At 42.9% G+C, this 18,707-nt stretch overlaps 1 protein-coding gene across 50 annotated transcripts in view; it reads left to right on the top strand.

The window, feature by feature from the left end:
* NEB (nebulin) overlaps nt 1–18,707 on the top strand; it is a 160,132-nt gene that overhangs the window by 101,824 nt on the left and 39,601 nt on the right. For 37 of the 50 annotated variants that reach the window (XM_083577808.1, XM_083577846.1, XM_083577797.1 and 34 more), the window contains exons 116-130: nt 815–919; nt 2,607–2,711; nt 3,728–3,832; nt 4,961–5,065; nt 6,134–6,238; nt 7,315–7,419; nt 8,745–8,849; nt 9,767–9,871; nt 12,512–12,616; nt 14,596–14,703; nt 15,549–15,653; nt 16,483–16,587; nt 16,699–16,803; nt 17,506–17,610; nt 17,717–17,827. In XM_083577808.1, coding sequence (XP_083433934.1) covers nt 815–919; nt 2,607–2,711; nt 3,728–3,832; nt 4,961–5,065; nt 6,134–6,238; nt 7,315–7,419; nt 8,745–8,849; nt 9,767–9,871; nt 12,512–12,616; nt 14,596–14,703; nt 15,549–15,653; nt 16,483–16,587; nt 16,699–16,803; nt 17,506–17,610; nt 17,717–17,827 — 1,584 coding nt within the window. Of the gene's footprint in view, nt 1–814; nt 920–2,606; nt 2,712–3,727; nt 3,833–4,960; nt 5,066–6,133; nt 6,239–7,314; nt 7,420–8,744; nt 8,850–9,766; nt 9,872–10,508; nt 10,614–12,511; nt 12,617–14,595; nt 14,704–15,548; nt 15,654–16,482; nt 16,588–16,698; nt 16,804–17,505; nt 17,611–17,716; nt 17,828–18,707 lie in introns of all 50 variants that reach the window. The other 13 variants (XM_083577799.1, XM_083577819.1, XM_083577837.1 and 10 more) reach the window with 1 other exon arrangement.

Genomic DNA, 18,707 nt, shown 5'->3' on the forward strand with positions numbered 1-18,707 from the left:
TGCAGAATATTTTGGCTGAACTAGTTTTGCAGCCAGCAGCAGCATATAGAATAATAGGATTATGATTTGCAGTCGAACTGCAAAGTTGGAAGGAACCACAAGGACCATCTAGTGCACCTACAATGCAGGAATCTTTGGCTCAACATGGGGCTTGAACCCACAACCTTGAGAGTAAGAGTCTCATGCTTTACTGACTGAGCTGTGAGAGGTGGAGGGTGTGTGTGCAGAGCTGCAGGCACCCACTAGCAGCGCTGCCACTTGCTGGGATGGGAATAGGGCAGTGAGAAGCAGCAGTGATGTCAAGGGAGCTCCAAGTTCATAATGTAAGAACATAAGAAGAACTTGCTGGATCAGGCCAATGGCCCATCAAGTCCAGCATCCTGTTCTCACAGTGGCCAGCTAGATGCCTGTGGGGAACCCGCACAAGAACACCAAGCTATCAAAACAATATCTTGTATGCAGCGATTTGTAGACTTTTCAAATAGCTGTCATAAAGCACTTGTGGAGGGTCAAGTCTTCTAATCACATTGGGTGATATTCAACTCGGATTCACTCAGAGTTTGAACCACAGAAAGTAATGGATGTGGCTATGTTAGATCCAGCAATTTCAATAATCTGCTTTCAGTAAAAATGGCAATGGGGTGTGATAAGCTTATGCCAGTTCAGTTAGCGGTAAGGACAGAGTCTGTCAGTCAACCATATCAGACTTCATTCTGCTCACTGTCAGCTTATTAACTCTCTTTGTTTTCTAATATACTTGTGCTGTAAAGGTTGGCTATGGAAGACGAAAGTGCATTGTTGTTTCTCTTTCTAGCTTGTGTATAGAGCTGCAGGCAAGGAGCAAAAGACCAAGTACACATCTATCCTTGATACACCAGATTTCAACAGGGCCAAAAGAGGGCAAAAACTACAGAGTAAGGTAAGAACCATTACTGAACAGAAATGAAGCTGGATAGTACATGTGGAATTCTCATTCAATAATGCAGAACTCTTTCTAGATATTTTCTGGGGCGTCTGATACAAAGCAATCTGCACTTGCCCATTCATTATACAAGCTGTCTTTGTGATAGCACCATATCCTTAACAAATGTTTCCACCCAAATTAGTAAATATTGATAGGTAATCAATATGTGCATAAACCTCCATTGCACTTAGGGGTGGATGGACGAATCTGTCAGCTTTGGTTTCTGTCTGTTTCTCATATTGCCAAGCTTAAGTCCAGTTTTCCACATTTCCACCTCAATTTGCCTTTGCATGAATATGTCAGTATCTTAGCGCACATTTCTCTTGACACATATGTTTTTGCAACGTTGAGCCTGGGTTTAAATAGCTTGCGGAGCCAAACTATGTCTTGGCTTACGGCAGCCACAGGAACAGAACAGGAGCGATGCAATTGCAATCTCCACTCTGGGAACCTGCATGCCTATGTGTGTTGAGCTTAGCCATGGTTTAGTTTAGTGCTGGGTGTGAACCGGCCCACTATTTGGTAGGAAAACTCCATTGCAAAATTCAACGAAGTGCTGCTTTAAAAGGATAGCTGTCTTTGGCTTTGTGTACCGTTTGAGGAAGCGAGATTTAGTTAATTTCACTTAAAAATACTAACTGAACTGAATTTCTACCCAACACTAACTGTAATATTATTGAAACCTCGTCAAAACATAACTCTGGCACAGTTCTCCAATCTTCTTCTAATGTTGTCAAAGTAATAAGGCAGTGGTGGCCAAACTCGGCCCTCCAACTGTTTTGGGACTACAACTCCCATCATCCCTAGCTAACAGGACCAGTGGTCAGGGATGATGGGAATTGTAGTCCCAAAACAGGCTGGAGGGCCGTTTTGTAGTCCCAAAACAGCTGGAGGGCCGTTCCTCATTTCCAATAAGGAATGAAGAACTTGCCAGATTTTGTATCATCTCTTATTGGAGCTTATGCCATGTGACTGCAGCACCAACTACCACTGTTGAATCTGTTCAGCACATCAAAATGGATATATTCAGAACTCTTCCTCCTCCCATCGATATGTACTTTGAAACTGTGTGGATACAATTACAAATCACTTCCTGTCCTTTGTCATAGCCTAGATTGTTTCTGTGCTTTGTAATTGTCCCCATTACCTAGTAGATTATTCAGGGTGTCTGCCACCTCCAGGAATGTTATTTGTCTTAATTGGGAAAGAGATAAAAATACTGTTATACAATGCAGCAAGGAGGGTGGGTGAAGAAGCATCAAGGGTGAAGGGCTGGGAAACCAACTTTTAAAATTTATGTTAAATTTGAATTAATTGGATGTTAAAATTTTGAAAATCAATAAAAATTAATTGGGTGAAAAATTAAGTTGAAGGGGCTGTGGCTCAGTGATAGAGCACGTTCCTTGCGTGCAGAAGGTCTCGTCAGCATCGTTCATTAAATGGTCTAAAGATAACAGGGCAATAAAGGATTTCTTCTTGAGACCTCAGAGAGGTGCTGCCAGTCAGAATGGATATACTGAATCAGGAATATACTGATTCAGTTTGCAAAAAGCAGTGAGCGAAGGACTGAATCGCTTATATCCAAGGCCTCTTGTGTGTGTGGAGCATAATTTGACAATTTATGGTTCTTCTCTTTCTCCAGTACTTGTATGTCGAACTTGCAACCAAGGAAAGACCCCATCACCATGCTGGGGATCAGACACCGGCCTTGAAACTTGCTAAGCATGTGAAGGACTTGGTCAGTGAGGTAAGACTGTGAGCACCTTTCCTTCTCTTCTTTTTATTACTATGGCAAACAGACTGCACACTTCAGACCATTAAAGTCTAGACTAGACAATGAGTTTGGCAAACACATTCAATGCAGTGTATCAAAACTGTTTTACAGAATCTTTATCAAATATGCTGTTCATACGTGTTAAGCCACAATCTAGCTTTGTTTTTTTCGTTTACTTTTTGCCTGTTTAGGTATTGGTTTCTTCTGTACTGCTCATTTCCGGGGGTGGCGTTTGGGGCAAGTCATCTGGCACATGTAATTGGATTCAGCGGCGGAGCAAGCCGATTGGGCGTTTGGGGCAGCGCGTGTGCCCTGCCCCCGGGGGCGGGGCCAGCTGGGGCAGGATGCTCCGTGGGGCCTCTGAGGAGTCTGCCTGACTCACCCCACTCAGCTGCCCTACAGCTGAGGGGGAGGCAATGGGCAAACCATTTGGGGCAGCGCAGAGCCTGTGGGTGCTCAAGCCACCATGTCACTCCAGGAGAGACACATGGCTTGGGCGCACTGTAGGCCCTGCAGTGAGTGCTGCCCGGCATTTTGTCACCCCCCCAATGGTGACACTTGGGGTGGACTGTCCCCACAGCACCCCCCCTTCCTCTGCGCCTGATTGGATTACAGTTCCCATCATCCTTGACTGCTGACCATGCTGTCTGGGGCTGATGAGGGCTGTAGCCCCAAACAGCTGGATGGCACCTCATTGGAGAAGGCTGATTTAGGCAAGCATCACAGAGGAGGGAAGGGCACACATGGAAATGGCAGGGAGATTGTCTGCAGATTAGGGTGGTGTGCTTTGCAATTTGCCAGTGAATATACCAGCCGCAGGCCTCTAGCTGCCTTTAATGGAAGGAAAAACAAATTGTTGGCATGATGAATAAATTTACTTTAGTTAATTCATACATCAGAGTGTCTTTTTAAGTGCCCAGTTGCATGCAGTTAATGCACGAGCACCTTGGTGTACTTATTTTTTCTTCCATTCCTCCTGCTTAATTTAGAATAAATACAAATCCCAATATGAGAAGCTGAAGCACAAGTATGTAACTGTCGCTGACACACCAATCCTGATTAGAGCTAAGAAGGCCTACCTGAATGCCAGTGATGTAAGTATCTGATGAAAATGGGATGGTTTGGTTTTTTTAATGTGGTCTAAATCTGAATGTAGAGTAATGTTCAGGCAAGGTCTGTGAACTGAACCTGAAACCAGTGAGAATTCTTCCAGATCATTTACTTATTTGGGTTATTCTCTAGCCCTGTATGGCTTATATACTCCTGGTGCAATTTTTTTTTAAAATATGGAAAGGGATCAAAAGAGTCAGGAGCCATTAGACAACTATTGATAGTTCTATAACAGTTGTGATGGAGTTCTTCCTGAGAAGCAGTGGCACAAAGGAGTGAGCCAACTGCACATAAGATCAAGTTTCTTTGGTCTGACATTCATATGGAGACTATTTCTCATTGCCTGTGAAATCTTATATACTAGCATAAAACAAATAATACATAAAAAATCTATATAAATCTGTTTTGACCCAAGATTGTTGGGGTAAAAATCAACATCATACTAATTTGTTCAGTCTCTCCTCTCCTCCTCCTGGGCGCTAGGCTGTGGGTTCTCTCGATGTTCCAAGGCAGATTTAGGAAAGGTGGGGGGCATGCAAGGGGAGGGGGAATGCCACATTGAACTGGTGGAAGTCCTTGCACTAGGTTAGTTGAATCTGGCTTCTTGGGTTTTATCCAGCTAAAGCATACTCAGAGTAGACTCACTAAAACCAATGGACTTTAGTCATGTTCGCTGGTTTCAGTGGGTCTGCTCTGAGCATGTTTCAGCTGGATGCAACCCTTTCTGTCCACATGGATACTTTTGAGTATAATTGTATTGGCAGCAGAGAAAGAATGAAGAAATTGGGGGGGGGGGAGTTAGATAATATGGTTTCTTAATCTGGACTCTTGTCTTGAAATAGACAGGAGAATATGCAAAATTCTGGTTATAATAGAAAGTTAAATAAATGAAAGCTGTACTTAAATGGGGAGCAGGATTTACATTTACAAGGAGCACCATGGAGTAAGCTAGGATTGCTTGGCTGTTTATAATATGCATAAAGCGGACTTGATGGTCTGCTTTTTCTACCTGTCTATTACAACCTCTGAGGAAAATGTGAAAATAAGGTTTGCTACATTTTAAAACTGATGCCTTCGTACTTTTTTGTTTTGTTTTGTTTTGTTTTTATCAGCTGCGCTACAAAGAAACATTTGAGAAAGCCAAGGGTAAATACCACACAGTGAAAGATGCCTTGGATATTGTGTATCACCGCAAGGTCACTGATGATATCAGCAAAGTATGTATATTGGATATATATATGCATATTCTTGAGTAATATGCTGCTTTTGATAACTAAAATACAATAGATTTATAGGGGGACACGGGTGGCGCTGTGGGTTAAACCACAGAGCCTAGGATTTGCCAATAGGAAGGTCGGCGGTTTGAATCCCCGCGATGGGGTAAGCTCCCGTTGCTCGGTCCCTGCTCCTGCCAACCTAGCAGTTCGAAAGCACATCAAAGTGCAAGTAGATAAATAGGTACCGCTCCGGCGGGAAGGTAAACAGCGTTTCTGTGCACTGCTCTGGTTTGCCAGAAGCGGCTTAGTCATGCTAGCCACGTGACCCAGAAGCTGTATGCTGGCTCCCTCAGCCAATAAAGCGAGATGAGCACCGCAACCCCAGAGTCGGTCACGACTGGACCTAATGGTCAGGGGTCCCTTTACCCTTACCTTTTACCTTATTTATATATACTATGGGGCACTGGTTATTCTCTCCCCCCACTACTTCAGACTCCCCTTTACCTCCCCTTTTCCTATGTGATTCCTTTCAGAGAGAAAGCAGGGGTGACCTCAAGTCCAACCCCTGTCCTATCAGGCCTTATAGTCTACTTGACACCTGGTCCTCCTAACACAAAGCCTCAGCTAATTCTAGCCCACCCTGCCTCTTTTTGTGTTTTATAGCATTTGTTTCCCTTATACTTTGTTCTCTGGCCCCATTCTCCACCTGAGCTTCTGTCTTACTTCCACCTCTTCTGACTGTTTCCCCATGTGTTACATGGACTGGCCAGAAATTCCTACATGCGCTAAGCTCTGTTGTCTCTATAAAGTAGCGTAGCTGTGCCAGGACATTCTAAATCCACTTACTGGGAAGCAAGTTCCACTGAATGTTAGAAAGCAAGTCCCATTGCCTCCTTGAAGCTCCTTCAGGAGAAGGGCAGGATAGAAGTTTAACAGATAAATAACACAATGGGAGTTGCTTCTCTGAGTACGCATGTATAGGATTGCACCATCACTGATGTCAACCCTGTAATATTTGGCGATTAATGTGTTGCTTATTTTAAAAATTAAATGCTTTTTTTTTTGTAGGTGAAATACAAAGAAAACTACATGAGTCAATTAGGAATCTGGAGATCTATCCCAGATCGACCAGACCATTTCCACCACCGTGCCGTCACCGATGCAGTCAGTGATGTGAGTGTGGATCAACTTCGACACTTGGGTATTGCATGCTGACAGCCTTCTAAAACAATAGGCTGCAACGTGTTACTTGAGGGGAGCAAAATGCATTGAAAAAAATGATTAATAGTTTTCTACTTCAGCTGACATTTCCCTGCCTCCCTTTTGGAGATGGGCTCTCCTGGATAGTTAAACTGAATTCTGAATTTAAACTTCACTTCTATCAAGAATATCTAAGCCACATAATGAGGAGCAGCTAACAGCAATTCAGTTTTCCTTGTTTAACAGCAGATATGTTGAAAGGAGGATTGGGTGGGAATCTAAAGAGCCCCTTTGCTCAAGCAGAAGGCATATTTCACTTGCACAAAGAGAAGTTCTGCTGCCTCCCTTGTCCATATTCAGCCACTAACTCTTAGAGGTAGCTTTTCTTTTTCAATGGGAGGTGTGAGCAGCTGCTGCAGAAACAAGCAAGGAAGCATGAAAGCCGCATGGTCTTTCTTGGTTTTCTTTGGGGGGGGGGAGTCTTTATGTTGTTGTTACAGCTATTAAAGGCCATTGCTCTGCTAAATGCAAATATTTAAAAACTGATCTAGCCCTACATTTATCTAGCTGAGAATACCCATTGATACCTATGGCCATGGGGGTTGAAACGACAACAATAAACACTGCCCATTTGTACTATCACCCCCTCCCCCAATTTAATTTGTAGGGAAGTTAATTCAGTCAAATCTATTTCTATTGACAGAAATGCCCACATTTGCAACCAGATAGAAACAGCACATACTTGTGATTTCATCTTGTTCCCTCAGAGCAGCGAAAAGTCCCATTGAGCATAATAGGACTATGTGGATTGGAGTTGTCATTTTGTCATCTCAACCCTTAAGCACATTTACCTTGAACTTTATTCTAGTGACAGCCATTGTTCTTACCTCCAAGTTTGTATACTTAGATCATTACGATCCCAAGTATCCACATAATCCCATGCCTGAGATTTTTCTACTGGCTTTGAGATATAAATATAAAAAAATTGTGCTCTCCTGTAATTGTCTCATGTTGTGGTAAACCTTGCTCTTGTTATTTTGCTTTTACAGTTTAAATATAAGGAAGATTTAACGTGGCTCAGAGGCATTGGCTGTTATGCATGGGATACTCCTGATCTTCTTCTTGCAGAAAAGAATAAGACGTTGTACAGTCCGGTATGTGTGGTTCTATATTGCCTGGTATCTTAAAGAGGGTAATTTCTCTCTGTCTGTTCCCCAACTTGCTCTGCACACATATACTCAATTTTATATTTATTTGAGGTGAGGCACTGCATGTAGGGATGGATGCATGCAAATACAGACAAAAAGTTTGAGACAATGTTTCTGCTTCTTTCTTTGGCGATCACTCGTAGCCGAATAAGATTGTCTTTCATAAACACAGTTTTAACAATGAGTCCGTAAGTGACTGTGGAGGCTAATTCTGGATCCACACGTCCTTCCACAGTGGGAACATTGGTTCCCGGGTGGGAGTTTATCACGTTGTGGATTTGCCAAGCGTGCCTTCCTCTTAGCACGTTTCTCCCTTGCGTCCTGAGTTCAAGTGTCTTCAAAGCCCACGACACATTTGGTAAAGGCTGTTCTCCAACTGGAGCGCTCGCAGGCCAGTGTTTCCCAGTTGTCAGTGTTTATACTACATTTTTTTAAGATTTGCCTTGAGACAGTCTTTAAACCTCTTTTGTCGACCATGGTTATAAAGCAGTTCTCTGCTCAGAACAAACAAGATTTGTCATTAGTTTTAACTCTCCACAGCCAACCTAAGCATGCACAGCTTGACTGAACTGCCCAATAACTGCAGAGGCGAAAGATCATTGGTATGATAACATATAAAGTGCCCAGCTATCTGGGAATATCTACTGAGGCTCCACGGAAACAAAGGGCAACAGTGCAAGATCACACATTACTTTAAACAAAGTATATGCATAACAAGATATGATTGCTGGCACCTCATTTTAAAAACAAAAAAAAGCACTGTGAAAAACCCACTGTGCCATCTATTTTTGGAGGTGCTATTTACACATCAGCGTATCCTTTTATAAATAAGGGATGGTGTCATTTCCCTGGTAATTGAGTCTATCCTCTACTATGTCTGAACTGTTCTCTGCTGCAATCCTATGCTCTCTTACCTAGGAGTGATCTCCACTGAATATTAGTTCTGAGCAAATCTGCATGGGATTGCAATATTTATGTAATTATCAACATAATGAGCTTTAGCAGGTTTCTGGAACACTGTATCATATTCCAGTTTTGCAGTGCCATACAGACTGGCCCTGTCAGATAAACAGATGCAGTTACAGCAACAAATCAGTAAATATCACACTTACTGACATGATAATTACATGAAGTAATTGCAATGTTTCTTTCATGCCTTTACACCTGATTGATTTTTTTTATGTATGCTTTTTGTGTTTTTACCACATCCATACAGTGATTAGTTGGTTGTTGTTGTTTTTTAGAAAAAAATGTCTTTTATGTCCCTCTAGTGTAAATACAAGGAGTCATTTGAGAAGATAAAGTCCAAGTTCAAGTATGTTGCTGACAGTCCAATTAATAGGCATTTTAAGTATGCTACTCAGCTGGTGAATGAGGTAAGTAGAACTATAGGCTTCTGCATTGCAATTCCATTTAAATTTGTTAGACAAAATAAGAAAGAAAATCTAGGACTGCAAATTCCATTAAATGGGATATATTTCTGAGTAAAGCCTCTGGTTTCCATCATGGTGTCCTGTTGTGCCAGAAGTGGTTTAGTCATGCTGGCCACACGACCCAGAAAGCTGTCTGTGGAAAAGCGCTGGCTCTCTCAGCCTGAAAGTGAGATGAGCGCCACAACCCCATAGTCACCTTTGCTGGACTTAACTGTCCAGGGGTCCTTTACCTAACCCTAACCTTTTACCTAGATTGTGGTCTTTACACATAGTACTCTTTCTTTCTTTCTTTCTTTCTTTCTTTCTTTCTTTCTTTCTATTGTTTTTTTTAATACAAATACAAGAACAAGAACCATTTAACACTTATCCAACAGTACATCTAATGGTGTTTGTTCTACCCATTGACTTTAGACATAAAGAATGATAAATAGTAGCTAGGTCCCAATCTAGACTATATGCAGAACTATAGTATAGCATGTGCATATATTTTATACTAAATTTATGCAAGTGATAAATGCATAGAGTTAGAACTAGAACTAGAACTAGAACTAAATGGAGGATGGCAGTGCAGGATTTAAAGGGCTTTTAGTGTTGTACATTTAAGGCTGCAACCCTTTACATGATTACTTAGGAGTAAGATCCACCAGCAAGTTTTACTTTTCAGTAATACTTGCACAGTATTGCTCTGTAAAAGCTATTATAGGTCTGTGTTTTCCATTGCCTATATCTGTTCTCCTTTTTATGGTGTTACTCTTTAAGTGGGTGGATTTGTTTAATGGGTAGCTGAAGGGTTTTTGCATTGATCTCAATGTATCTTTGTGCCTCCACTTTTTCACTTTGCTACTGTTCGATGTGAACAGAAATTGTACAAATCTGATTATGAGAAGAAGAAGGATAAGTATTCCCTTGTGGTGGATGACCCTAGAACCTTGCTGGCCAAATTGGGAGGCGAACTAAGCAGTCAGGTACTGTGACAGAGCTGGCCAGAACACCCAGAATCTGGCTATTGTCACTCTTGGATGTCCACTTCTTTACCTGCCTGAAATGCCTGCAGTCAAAGATGTCATAGGTTTTGCCTATGATATTGACAAAGGTTTCCCCTCTGTTTGTATCTGGAACTATCTATACTTTGCCACTCAAAACAGCGCAACAGCTTTTTGAGTGAGCCTATCTGTACTTTGCCACCCAAAACAGCACAGCAGCTTTTTGAGTGAGCCTATTCATACTTTGTGATCTCATAAACTATGCACCAATGTACTGTCAAAATCACTCCACCAAATGTCAGTCGAGTTGCAAAGATAACCTAGAAATGAACTCTGCGCCATTTAGCTCAAAGGCAAAAATGTGCTACAAGGAAAATGGCGTGGAAACCAGATTATTGCATAATGATGGCACCGTAATACTCTCGTTTTCTATTTTAAAAATTCAGTTCTGTGTCTTTTGATTCTGTTGCCCCTGGTGAATGCTGTGCATTGGTGCAGTTCTGAGAATACACAAGTATCCCAAAGGCCTAAATCTCATTTTTCTGGGATCTAGAGCTTTTTTTGTAGTTCTTTGTCTTCATAAGTCCTTTTTGTGCTTCGTTGCTCTTTGCATGCACAGAAAAAATATAAGGCTAGTGCCAAGTTGTTCCTGCAACATGGATGTAATGAAATTCTGCGACCAGATATGCTGACAGCATTGTACAACACAATTCAGGAGAGCCAGGTAAGTGTGCATAGGATTGTAGGCTTCTTCTTACAAAACTGGACGTAAGTTACCATGTGGATCCATGAAAAGCTCCAATGCCAGGTGCTCCAATACCAGTATTCAAACTCCAGAGGTTGGGATTCACAATCAAATTAAGATGCAAGTATTTGGACATAAAATGGTAAAATCCTGTTGGGCAGGAGAACCCTCTTGATCTGCAGCCAGAGAACCCTCTTGATCTTCCAAGCAAAAGGAAAGATCAGGGTGCCAGGCTGTGTTCTTAAGCACATTCACTTAAAAGTAACTTGCATTGAAATCAATGAAATTTATTTGCATGGAGATATGGTTAGGTTTAGAGTGACAGCCGCCTTCAAGCAAAATACACCAGATTAACTATAGTACAGACTGGGTTCTCTGTATCCAACCTATGCAAATGTCTTCTTACTATCACCAAGCCCTGCTTAGAGCATTCTTGCCATTATTTTGTATGTGTTGTGATTCCTTGTCCATGCATTTCTTCCCCCTCTTTTACGCATGCTATGTGTTGTCTTGCATGCTCTGTATTTGCATGCAGTGAAAATGAAGCAACATTTTGAAAAGCGTTTTTTTTGCATCGTTTTTAGACAACTGCTAAGGCTTCCCAATTTTTCTATAAGCTAGACCAAGATTTTCAGCTGCACAGAATGTTCTGCAGAGAAACGCCCACTTCTCCATTCTCCCATGAATACATTTCATTGCATTACTTCATAAATTTTTAAGTCATCGGCATAATCACCAGTAACAGTTTTACATTGCAAAGCCTCCCCACCCCTATGCTACAATTTAAATGTCGATTGGATGCATGGTTAACCAAAGCTATCTTACTGTTGTATGAAGAGACTAGCCAAAACTATCTTACTGTTGTATGAAGAGACTAATAAACTTTACCAGAGTCTCTACAGGGCTGCCATCCACAGTCATAAACTGGTAGAACCTCATTCATCTCAGTAGACTAGGGGTCAGCAACCTTTTTCAGCCATGGGCTGGTCCACCACCCCTCAGACCATGTGGGGGGCTGGAGTATACTTTGGAAAAAATAATGAACGAATTCCTATGCCCCACAAATAACCCAGAGATGCATTTGAAATAAAAGCACACATTCTACTCATGTAAAAACACCAGGCAGGCCCCACAAACAACCCAGAGATAAGTTTTAAATAAAAGGACACATTCTACTCATGTAAAAACATGCTGACTCCTGGACCATCAACGGGCCGGATTTAGAAGGCTATTGGGCCGGATCTGGCCCCCGGGCCTTAGTTTGCCTACCCCTGCAGTAGACTTTGTGGGCTTGACTGAGGGAGAGGGGGGGCGCTTCTTAAACCCATTTTTTAAAATGCTTACTCACCCACTCTTCTTATTCAGCTAAGTGGCTCCTTTGATTTCTTAGTGCGATCGTAGAGTTTGGGGTTTTATCCACTAGCGGCAAACCCTGCTAGTTTAGTTCCTTTATTGGTTGTGTTTGCTTCCGGCCCAGGGAAGGATGATGCAAAGGATTATCCCATTTTTATCCTCGCATCAAGTCCGTGGGATAAGTTAAAGATGATGACTTGCCAAAGGCCAACCCTGGAACCACATAGCTGAAGGGTGTTTAGATACAAGCTCCCATGTCCAAATCTAGTGCACCAGCCACTGCCCCACACTTGACCTGTTTAGAAGTCAGCGTAACCAAAAGCAAGCTTAACTCCGGCATTTCCATCGTGTGGGCTTGGCTCCCCCCACGTACACAGTTTCGGTTGACTTCTATGACAGCTGCTGGAACAGGGAGGCTAAGGCTAGGACTCTTCTTAAAATGTGCATTTGTGGTGGGATGTTGTTGTTGATTTGCTGTCATTCCCCACCATTCACTGCTGCTTTTTTAAAAAAAAATTCCACAGTACAAATACAAACAGCTGTATGAAAAGCAGAAGGACAAGTTTACATCGATTGTGGATACTCCGGAACACCTGAGGACGACGAAAGTCAACAAGCAAATCAGTGATGTAAGTGTGGAAATTGTCGTGACCAATGGGGGGGGGGGGAGGAACAGTATGGTGTCTTTCTGGACTAATCTTTGTGTGACAACGATGGGGATAGCCAGGGTTTTTATTCTGACTGACGGGATGGGAGAGGAAGAGGACAATAAGAGAAACGCAGCTTGCCAGTTTGGGGTCGGGGCGGGTGTTAGGAACTGCGAAGCTGAGGGAAACAGCAGCAAGGACTGTCTGCCTAAAAATGCTCAGGCAAATGAGTGAGCTTGGGAACTTCAGCAACCACCAACTGCTTAGTGCAGTCTCCCCCAGCCTGGTGCCCTCCAGAAGCTGCTGGACTACAATTCCCATCATCTCTCACTATTGGCCATGCTGGCTGAGGTCAATGGGAGTTGCAGTCTGACAACATCTAGGATGCATTGTGTTATGGAAGACGGATGCATTGTGTGGCTGGGGGTAGATGGGACAGTTCCACACCCATCCAACTCTTCTTCCAAGTTGCACAGAGTGGCAAAATTGGCTTGGTCTAATTTATCCCAACAACCCTGTAAGGTAGGTTAGGCTGAGAAACAGTGACTAACCCAAAAATCGGTCAATTACCTATGGGGGCGGAAGGATGCGGGTGGCTGTGGGTTAAACCACAGAGGCTAGGACTTGCCGATCAGAAGGTCGGCGGTTCGAATCCCCGCGATGGGGTGAGCTCCCATTGCTCAGTCCCTGCTCCTGCCAACCTAGCAGTTTGAAAGCATGTCAAAGTGCAAGTAGATAAATAGGTACCGCTCTGGCAGGAAGGTAAACGGCGTTTCCGTGTGCTGCTCTGGTTCGCCAGAAGCGGCTTAGTCATGCTGGCCACATGACCTGGAAGCTATACGCCGGCTCCCTTGGCCAATAAAGCGAGATGAGCGCCGCAACCCCAGAGTCGGCCATGACTGGACCTAATGGTCAGGGGCCCCTTTACCTTTACCTATGGAGGGATTGAGCCTGGCGTCTTCCTTATACTAGCCAGTATCCTCCTACACCACCCGACCCATGTTTACACCCACAATCTGCCCTGACCCTCTGCCTTCTCTCCATTGTAGATAGGAAGCCACTGGCTGGGCCCAAGTAGCACACCCACATGTGAGAGGTTACATACTTAGTGTAAGAAACAATGTACCATGCTTTCTCCATTGGTCTTCCTACTCTTCAAAACATACGTTAGGAAAGTGGAAAGCTTACCAGGAGGATGCGCTCATGCAGACTTTTGAGTAAAAAGCAGGTCCAGATAAGATAAGTGCCAATGGTTGGAAGGGTTGCAGTCCAAGCCTGATAGCCATGATTATGACCCTAAATGCTTAGCACATCATCCCTCCCTCTACCAGTTCCACCTGCCGAAGCAGAACATCCCAATGCTGCCTGTGTAGACAGTGCTCAGATCGTGAAGGTGAAAACTGCCTAGCTGATTTCCTACGTTAGTGCAGCAATCAAGCATGCAGTTTTTCACCTGAGCAAGACTGTGTGTACCTGGGCAGCATTTGGACATCCCCTCCCCACGTTTACAGGTAGGGGACAGCTCACTAGGAGATGGGGAGGAACTGTGTGCTTCCTCCTGCAAATGGAGGGTGGGTTAAGGATAGAAGAACGTAAGAAGAAGCCCACTGAATCAGGTCAAAAGGCCCATCACAGTCCAGCATCCTCACCAACCAGTTGTGAAATCCACAAGCAGGACCAGCTTGGAGGCTGGGACAGTGTGCTGGGTGGGTAAGGTTCTGACTGGGGAGATATATCCTCCAATCCAGTCCTGTTCAGCACATCAGTGGAAAACCCATGGGAGTGAATGGGAAAGAGGATGGAGCAGGCCTTCTCCAGTTCCTTCAGATAGTCTAAGGTAAACTACAACAATACATATTGTTGTATACATATCTGTTCACTTTGGGTATTTTTTTTGAAAGAAATTATAATGCTATTTCTAATGACTGCTTGTACTTAACTTGGCCCTTTCTTGCTGCCAGATCCTCTACAAACTGGAATATAACAAGGCCAAGCCAAAGGGATATACCACAATCCATGATACTCCCATGTTACTCCACGTACGGAAGGTCAAGGACAGAATAAGCGATGTAAGTAAACAATATCATTTACCTTGCAGGATGCTGGAGCCAATGGGATAGGACATGACTCCGCTCATTGGCTCCAGCATCCCTACTCGCAAATCTACACTTCTGGTGAGACCAATCATTCTATATAAACTGTGTCTAGCAAAGTTCCAAATTCATTTTTTGCTCATTAGTCTGTAAGATGATATATATTAGATTTTGTTTGCGTCACTATAAAAGCTAAGCCTTAGACTATTTAAACATCATTCTTTATTTTCAATGTAGCTAACATTTCATAGCAGTGTTTATAAGTATGGTTATTTGCTATAGGCCAATACTTGTTGAAACAATAGATTCATGGTAGGAGAATGAATGAATGAATTTATTAATGAATTACTGAATTTTCTGATATTTACACATTATTTACCACTCAGATTGCTTACCTTTTTATGGGGATTAAGAGAAAGGCCCGTAGGCTTACGTATTATGGGTTGGTACTAGACTTTGCTTCCACCAGCAGGAGCAGAATCTCCCATATGGCAGAAGATCGGAAGAGACATTTGCCAAATCCCTGTTTCTCTCCTGCAGCTCCTAACACAACCCTCATGCAATTCTGGTGGGCTGGGGGGAACCTTCTGGAACAGTGTGGGAGGTGGGGATGGAGGCTGCCGGTGGAGGACGAAACTTTGATGCAGCGGAGGTTGTTCTCTTAGGGCAAATGGGACTCCCCTGCTCAGTGGATACTGCTAAATTCAGTGTCTCCTTGGACCTACCAGGGCAGATTAACGCAATTTTCCCTGGGGTGATTTCTGTTTAGCCGTGCTGTTGTAAAGAGACGTGCAACATTAACCTTCTTGTTCTTTCGACAGCTGAAATACAAAGAAGTCTATCAACAGAATAAGTCTCACTGCAACGTTGTACCGGATTCCGTTCATATCAAAGCTGCCAAGCAGGCCTACAAAGTAAACAGCAATGTGAGTCCAGTGCTATTGTTGCCGGTGACTAAGCCTTACAAAGGAAACTGAGGGAGTAGGGCTCCCAGGTCCCACTCAGCTGAGGCCTCTTTCGGTGCCTAATTTCCATACGCTTACGGAAACTCCTAGCCAGATCGGATGAGGCAGTGCATCTCATGCCAACTTTAGATATGTGTGGGATAGAGAAATGTCCACCCCCATCCCTTTGGGCAGAGTACAAATTGTAGGTGGTGCAAATTCCCAGGTTCCAACTTCCTGAAAGAGCCATGTACGAACAAACCATCCTTTTTAACAATGCTGTATTCCTGACAGCTAAAAAAATGTGGTCGTTCCAAACATAAAACCCACTACCTGTTTAATCTTTTGTCTTTTTCCTTTTAAGACTATGCCTTTTCCCATGCTTGTTCCACAGCAGGACAAGCAGAGCTAAAATTCTGTAGAAGAGCGAGAAAAAGGCAGATATGGATGGAAAAGTAGAAAGTGGCAGACCTGTTTGTCTGCAGCCTTGTACAGTCCGCAAGCCATGCCAAACACAGCCCACTCATAATGTAGGGGTGGGGTTTGCGCTCCCAGCCTACTGGTAAAAATAGGAGATTTATCAACTGCTCAACTTTGGATGGCCAACATAAATGGCTAAGGGAAAGTGAAACTTTATGGGGAGTGCCAGGATTCCTAGACTTGGAAGTTTGCGTCTGCACCACCAAACATTTAGTTACGTATTTATTTTTAGGAATAAAAAAAATCCTTTTCACTCTTGTTTTATGGTGACCCTTTTACAAGAATGGCTTGAGTCTATGTTTACATTGTTTATCTATTTCTCTTTGAACAGCTGGATTACAAGAAGAAATATGAAGCTGCCAAGGCTCACTGGCACTGGACTGTGGACAGACCGGACTTCATCCAAGCTGCCAAATCATCTTTGCAACAGAGTGATGTAAGGAAACTAAAACCACATGCACCCATTTTATTTCCTGACATAGCAAGGCATACCTCTGGTGCCACAGGCTGCACTTCTGACACTTTTTATTCTCCTGTTTCTTTGTAGTATGATTACAAATATGACCGAGAGTACTATAGAGGATGCAAGCTATCCGTAACAGATGACAAAAACACAGTGTTGGCTTTGCAGAATGCAATCTTGGCGAGTGATGTGAGTATTCTAAAATCCTTTTAATGGAAGCTTCCCCACCACCACCCCTTTTTAAGTCTTGGACACCCAGATCAGCATGTAAACCTTAGCAAATGATTGTACTTTTCTAAGTAGGTGTGGCAAACCAATCACACCAAGAAACATTTTCAGCATTGGATAACAAAAACACCTTTTAATGTCAGGTTCAGTTCTGGTAATAGTGGTAAGGAAAGAAATACCTACCATGATTTACAGGGGTCCTCGAATTTCCTGTAGCCTTTGTAACCAGCCCAAGTCACTGCCTTCTTACTAGTGCGTTTCTGGGCTCTGGATGTACTTCAAACATCTCCAGGGCCCAGCACAATTGCACTGTTAATGCCATCCAGTGCCCCCACTCCAAACTGGTTGAAGGGCATAGAGTTGTCTCTGCCACACTGAACATCACCAGGTCTCAGTACAATGTCAGGAAATCCACCACTCTTCTCTCATACTGGTAGAAGGGCAGAAATTTTCCCAGACTATGTTCGGACTTTAGAATAGAATCCTCCAAAGCTCTCCAATAGTTAATGCAAAATTTGAGCTAGCTCTTGCCTTTCTGTAGTCCAGAGAAGGATGGAGACTCACACCAGAATAAAACACATGCTCATCAGTGGCGAGCCCATTTGTGTAGCCCTGTTTATTATACACTGCTTGAAACTAATACCTTTCCATTTCATTTCCCAGTTAAAATATAAAGAGAAGCATAACAAGGAAAGGGGAACCATCCACCCAGTTCCAGATACTCCTCAGATCCTTCTTGCAAAGACTGTTAGTGCTCTTGTGTCTGAGGTAATTTATTATTTATATATGTATGTATATAATTCTCCAGTTTTCAGCATTTATTCCTTATTTAATCCATATTACTTCAATAACTGTTGTTTCTCTTCATCACCAGAACAAATACAAAGAACATGTTAAGAAACACCTGCCACATGGCTCCTTTACAAAATTGCCAGAAACACGAGACACTGTTCATGTCAAAAACGTAACCAAGAACGTCAGTGAGGTAAACTTCTTTTGCATTACTATAGTTACATCACCGGTTGAGTTGACACTTGCATTTGTTTTGTTTACTCGGTGATGGAAACTGTTGTTGCTCCACTATAAATTTTACTTCATGCTAATTATGGCTTACTAAAAGGGTGCTGCTCCCTGTTCACCAGGGCTGATGTTACTTACACCAGCCTATCAGCTCACATAGTTAAATATCAGCATAAGTTTAATAACGTGGTTGAACAGAGTTTCTGAAATCGTGTGTAGATGGAAGCTTAATGTGTTGAAAAAGAGAGAGAATGCCTTCAAATATATTTCTGCAGGCTGTCAAATCTGGAAATTGTTTCTTCTGATATGAGTTTGCATGATCCATGCCTGTTTGAATGAATTTTTGGTAAGGGACTTGATTATGAACATAGGTTTTGAAACGCTTTACAAATTAAAGAGTGTGGTAGAAATGAGTGGCAGTGGTAGTGGCTGAAGAACTATAACTGTGTGTGTGTGTGTGTGTGCGCGCGCGCGCGCGCGCAGAATTGGGTTCATTGCAGTTAATTCTTTCTAGTCATTTTAAAATAACTGTAAATAAAATATGGATGCAGCAATTGAGACATAGGTTAAGTAATTGCTCGGTGCTTGCCTCCTATGATTTTGGGTACGTGTCCCATTTTTTATATTCTTCCAAAGGGTTCCCCAGCACTCAGGAGCACGGGGTTGGTGGAGGAAGGAGCAATCACTGAAGATCACCTTGATCTTTGTTTGACTGACGAAAATCTCTTCTGGATTAAATAGCCATAAATCATCAGGGGAACACCCATTCAATGCAATATCTGTTTGTTGACAGCTGTAAGCAAAGTGTTTTTGACTGATGGGCTTTCCACATAGGGACCAGTCCT

Source organism: Podarcis filfolensis (genome assembly GCF_964270895.1).
Source record: "Podarcis filfolensis genome assembly, chromosome: 1".
In the NCBI taxonomy this organism is placed as follows: Eukaryota; Metazoa; Chordata; class Lepidosauria; order Squamata; family Lacertidae; genus Podarcis; species Podarcis filfolensis.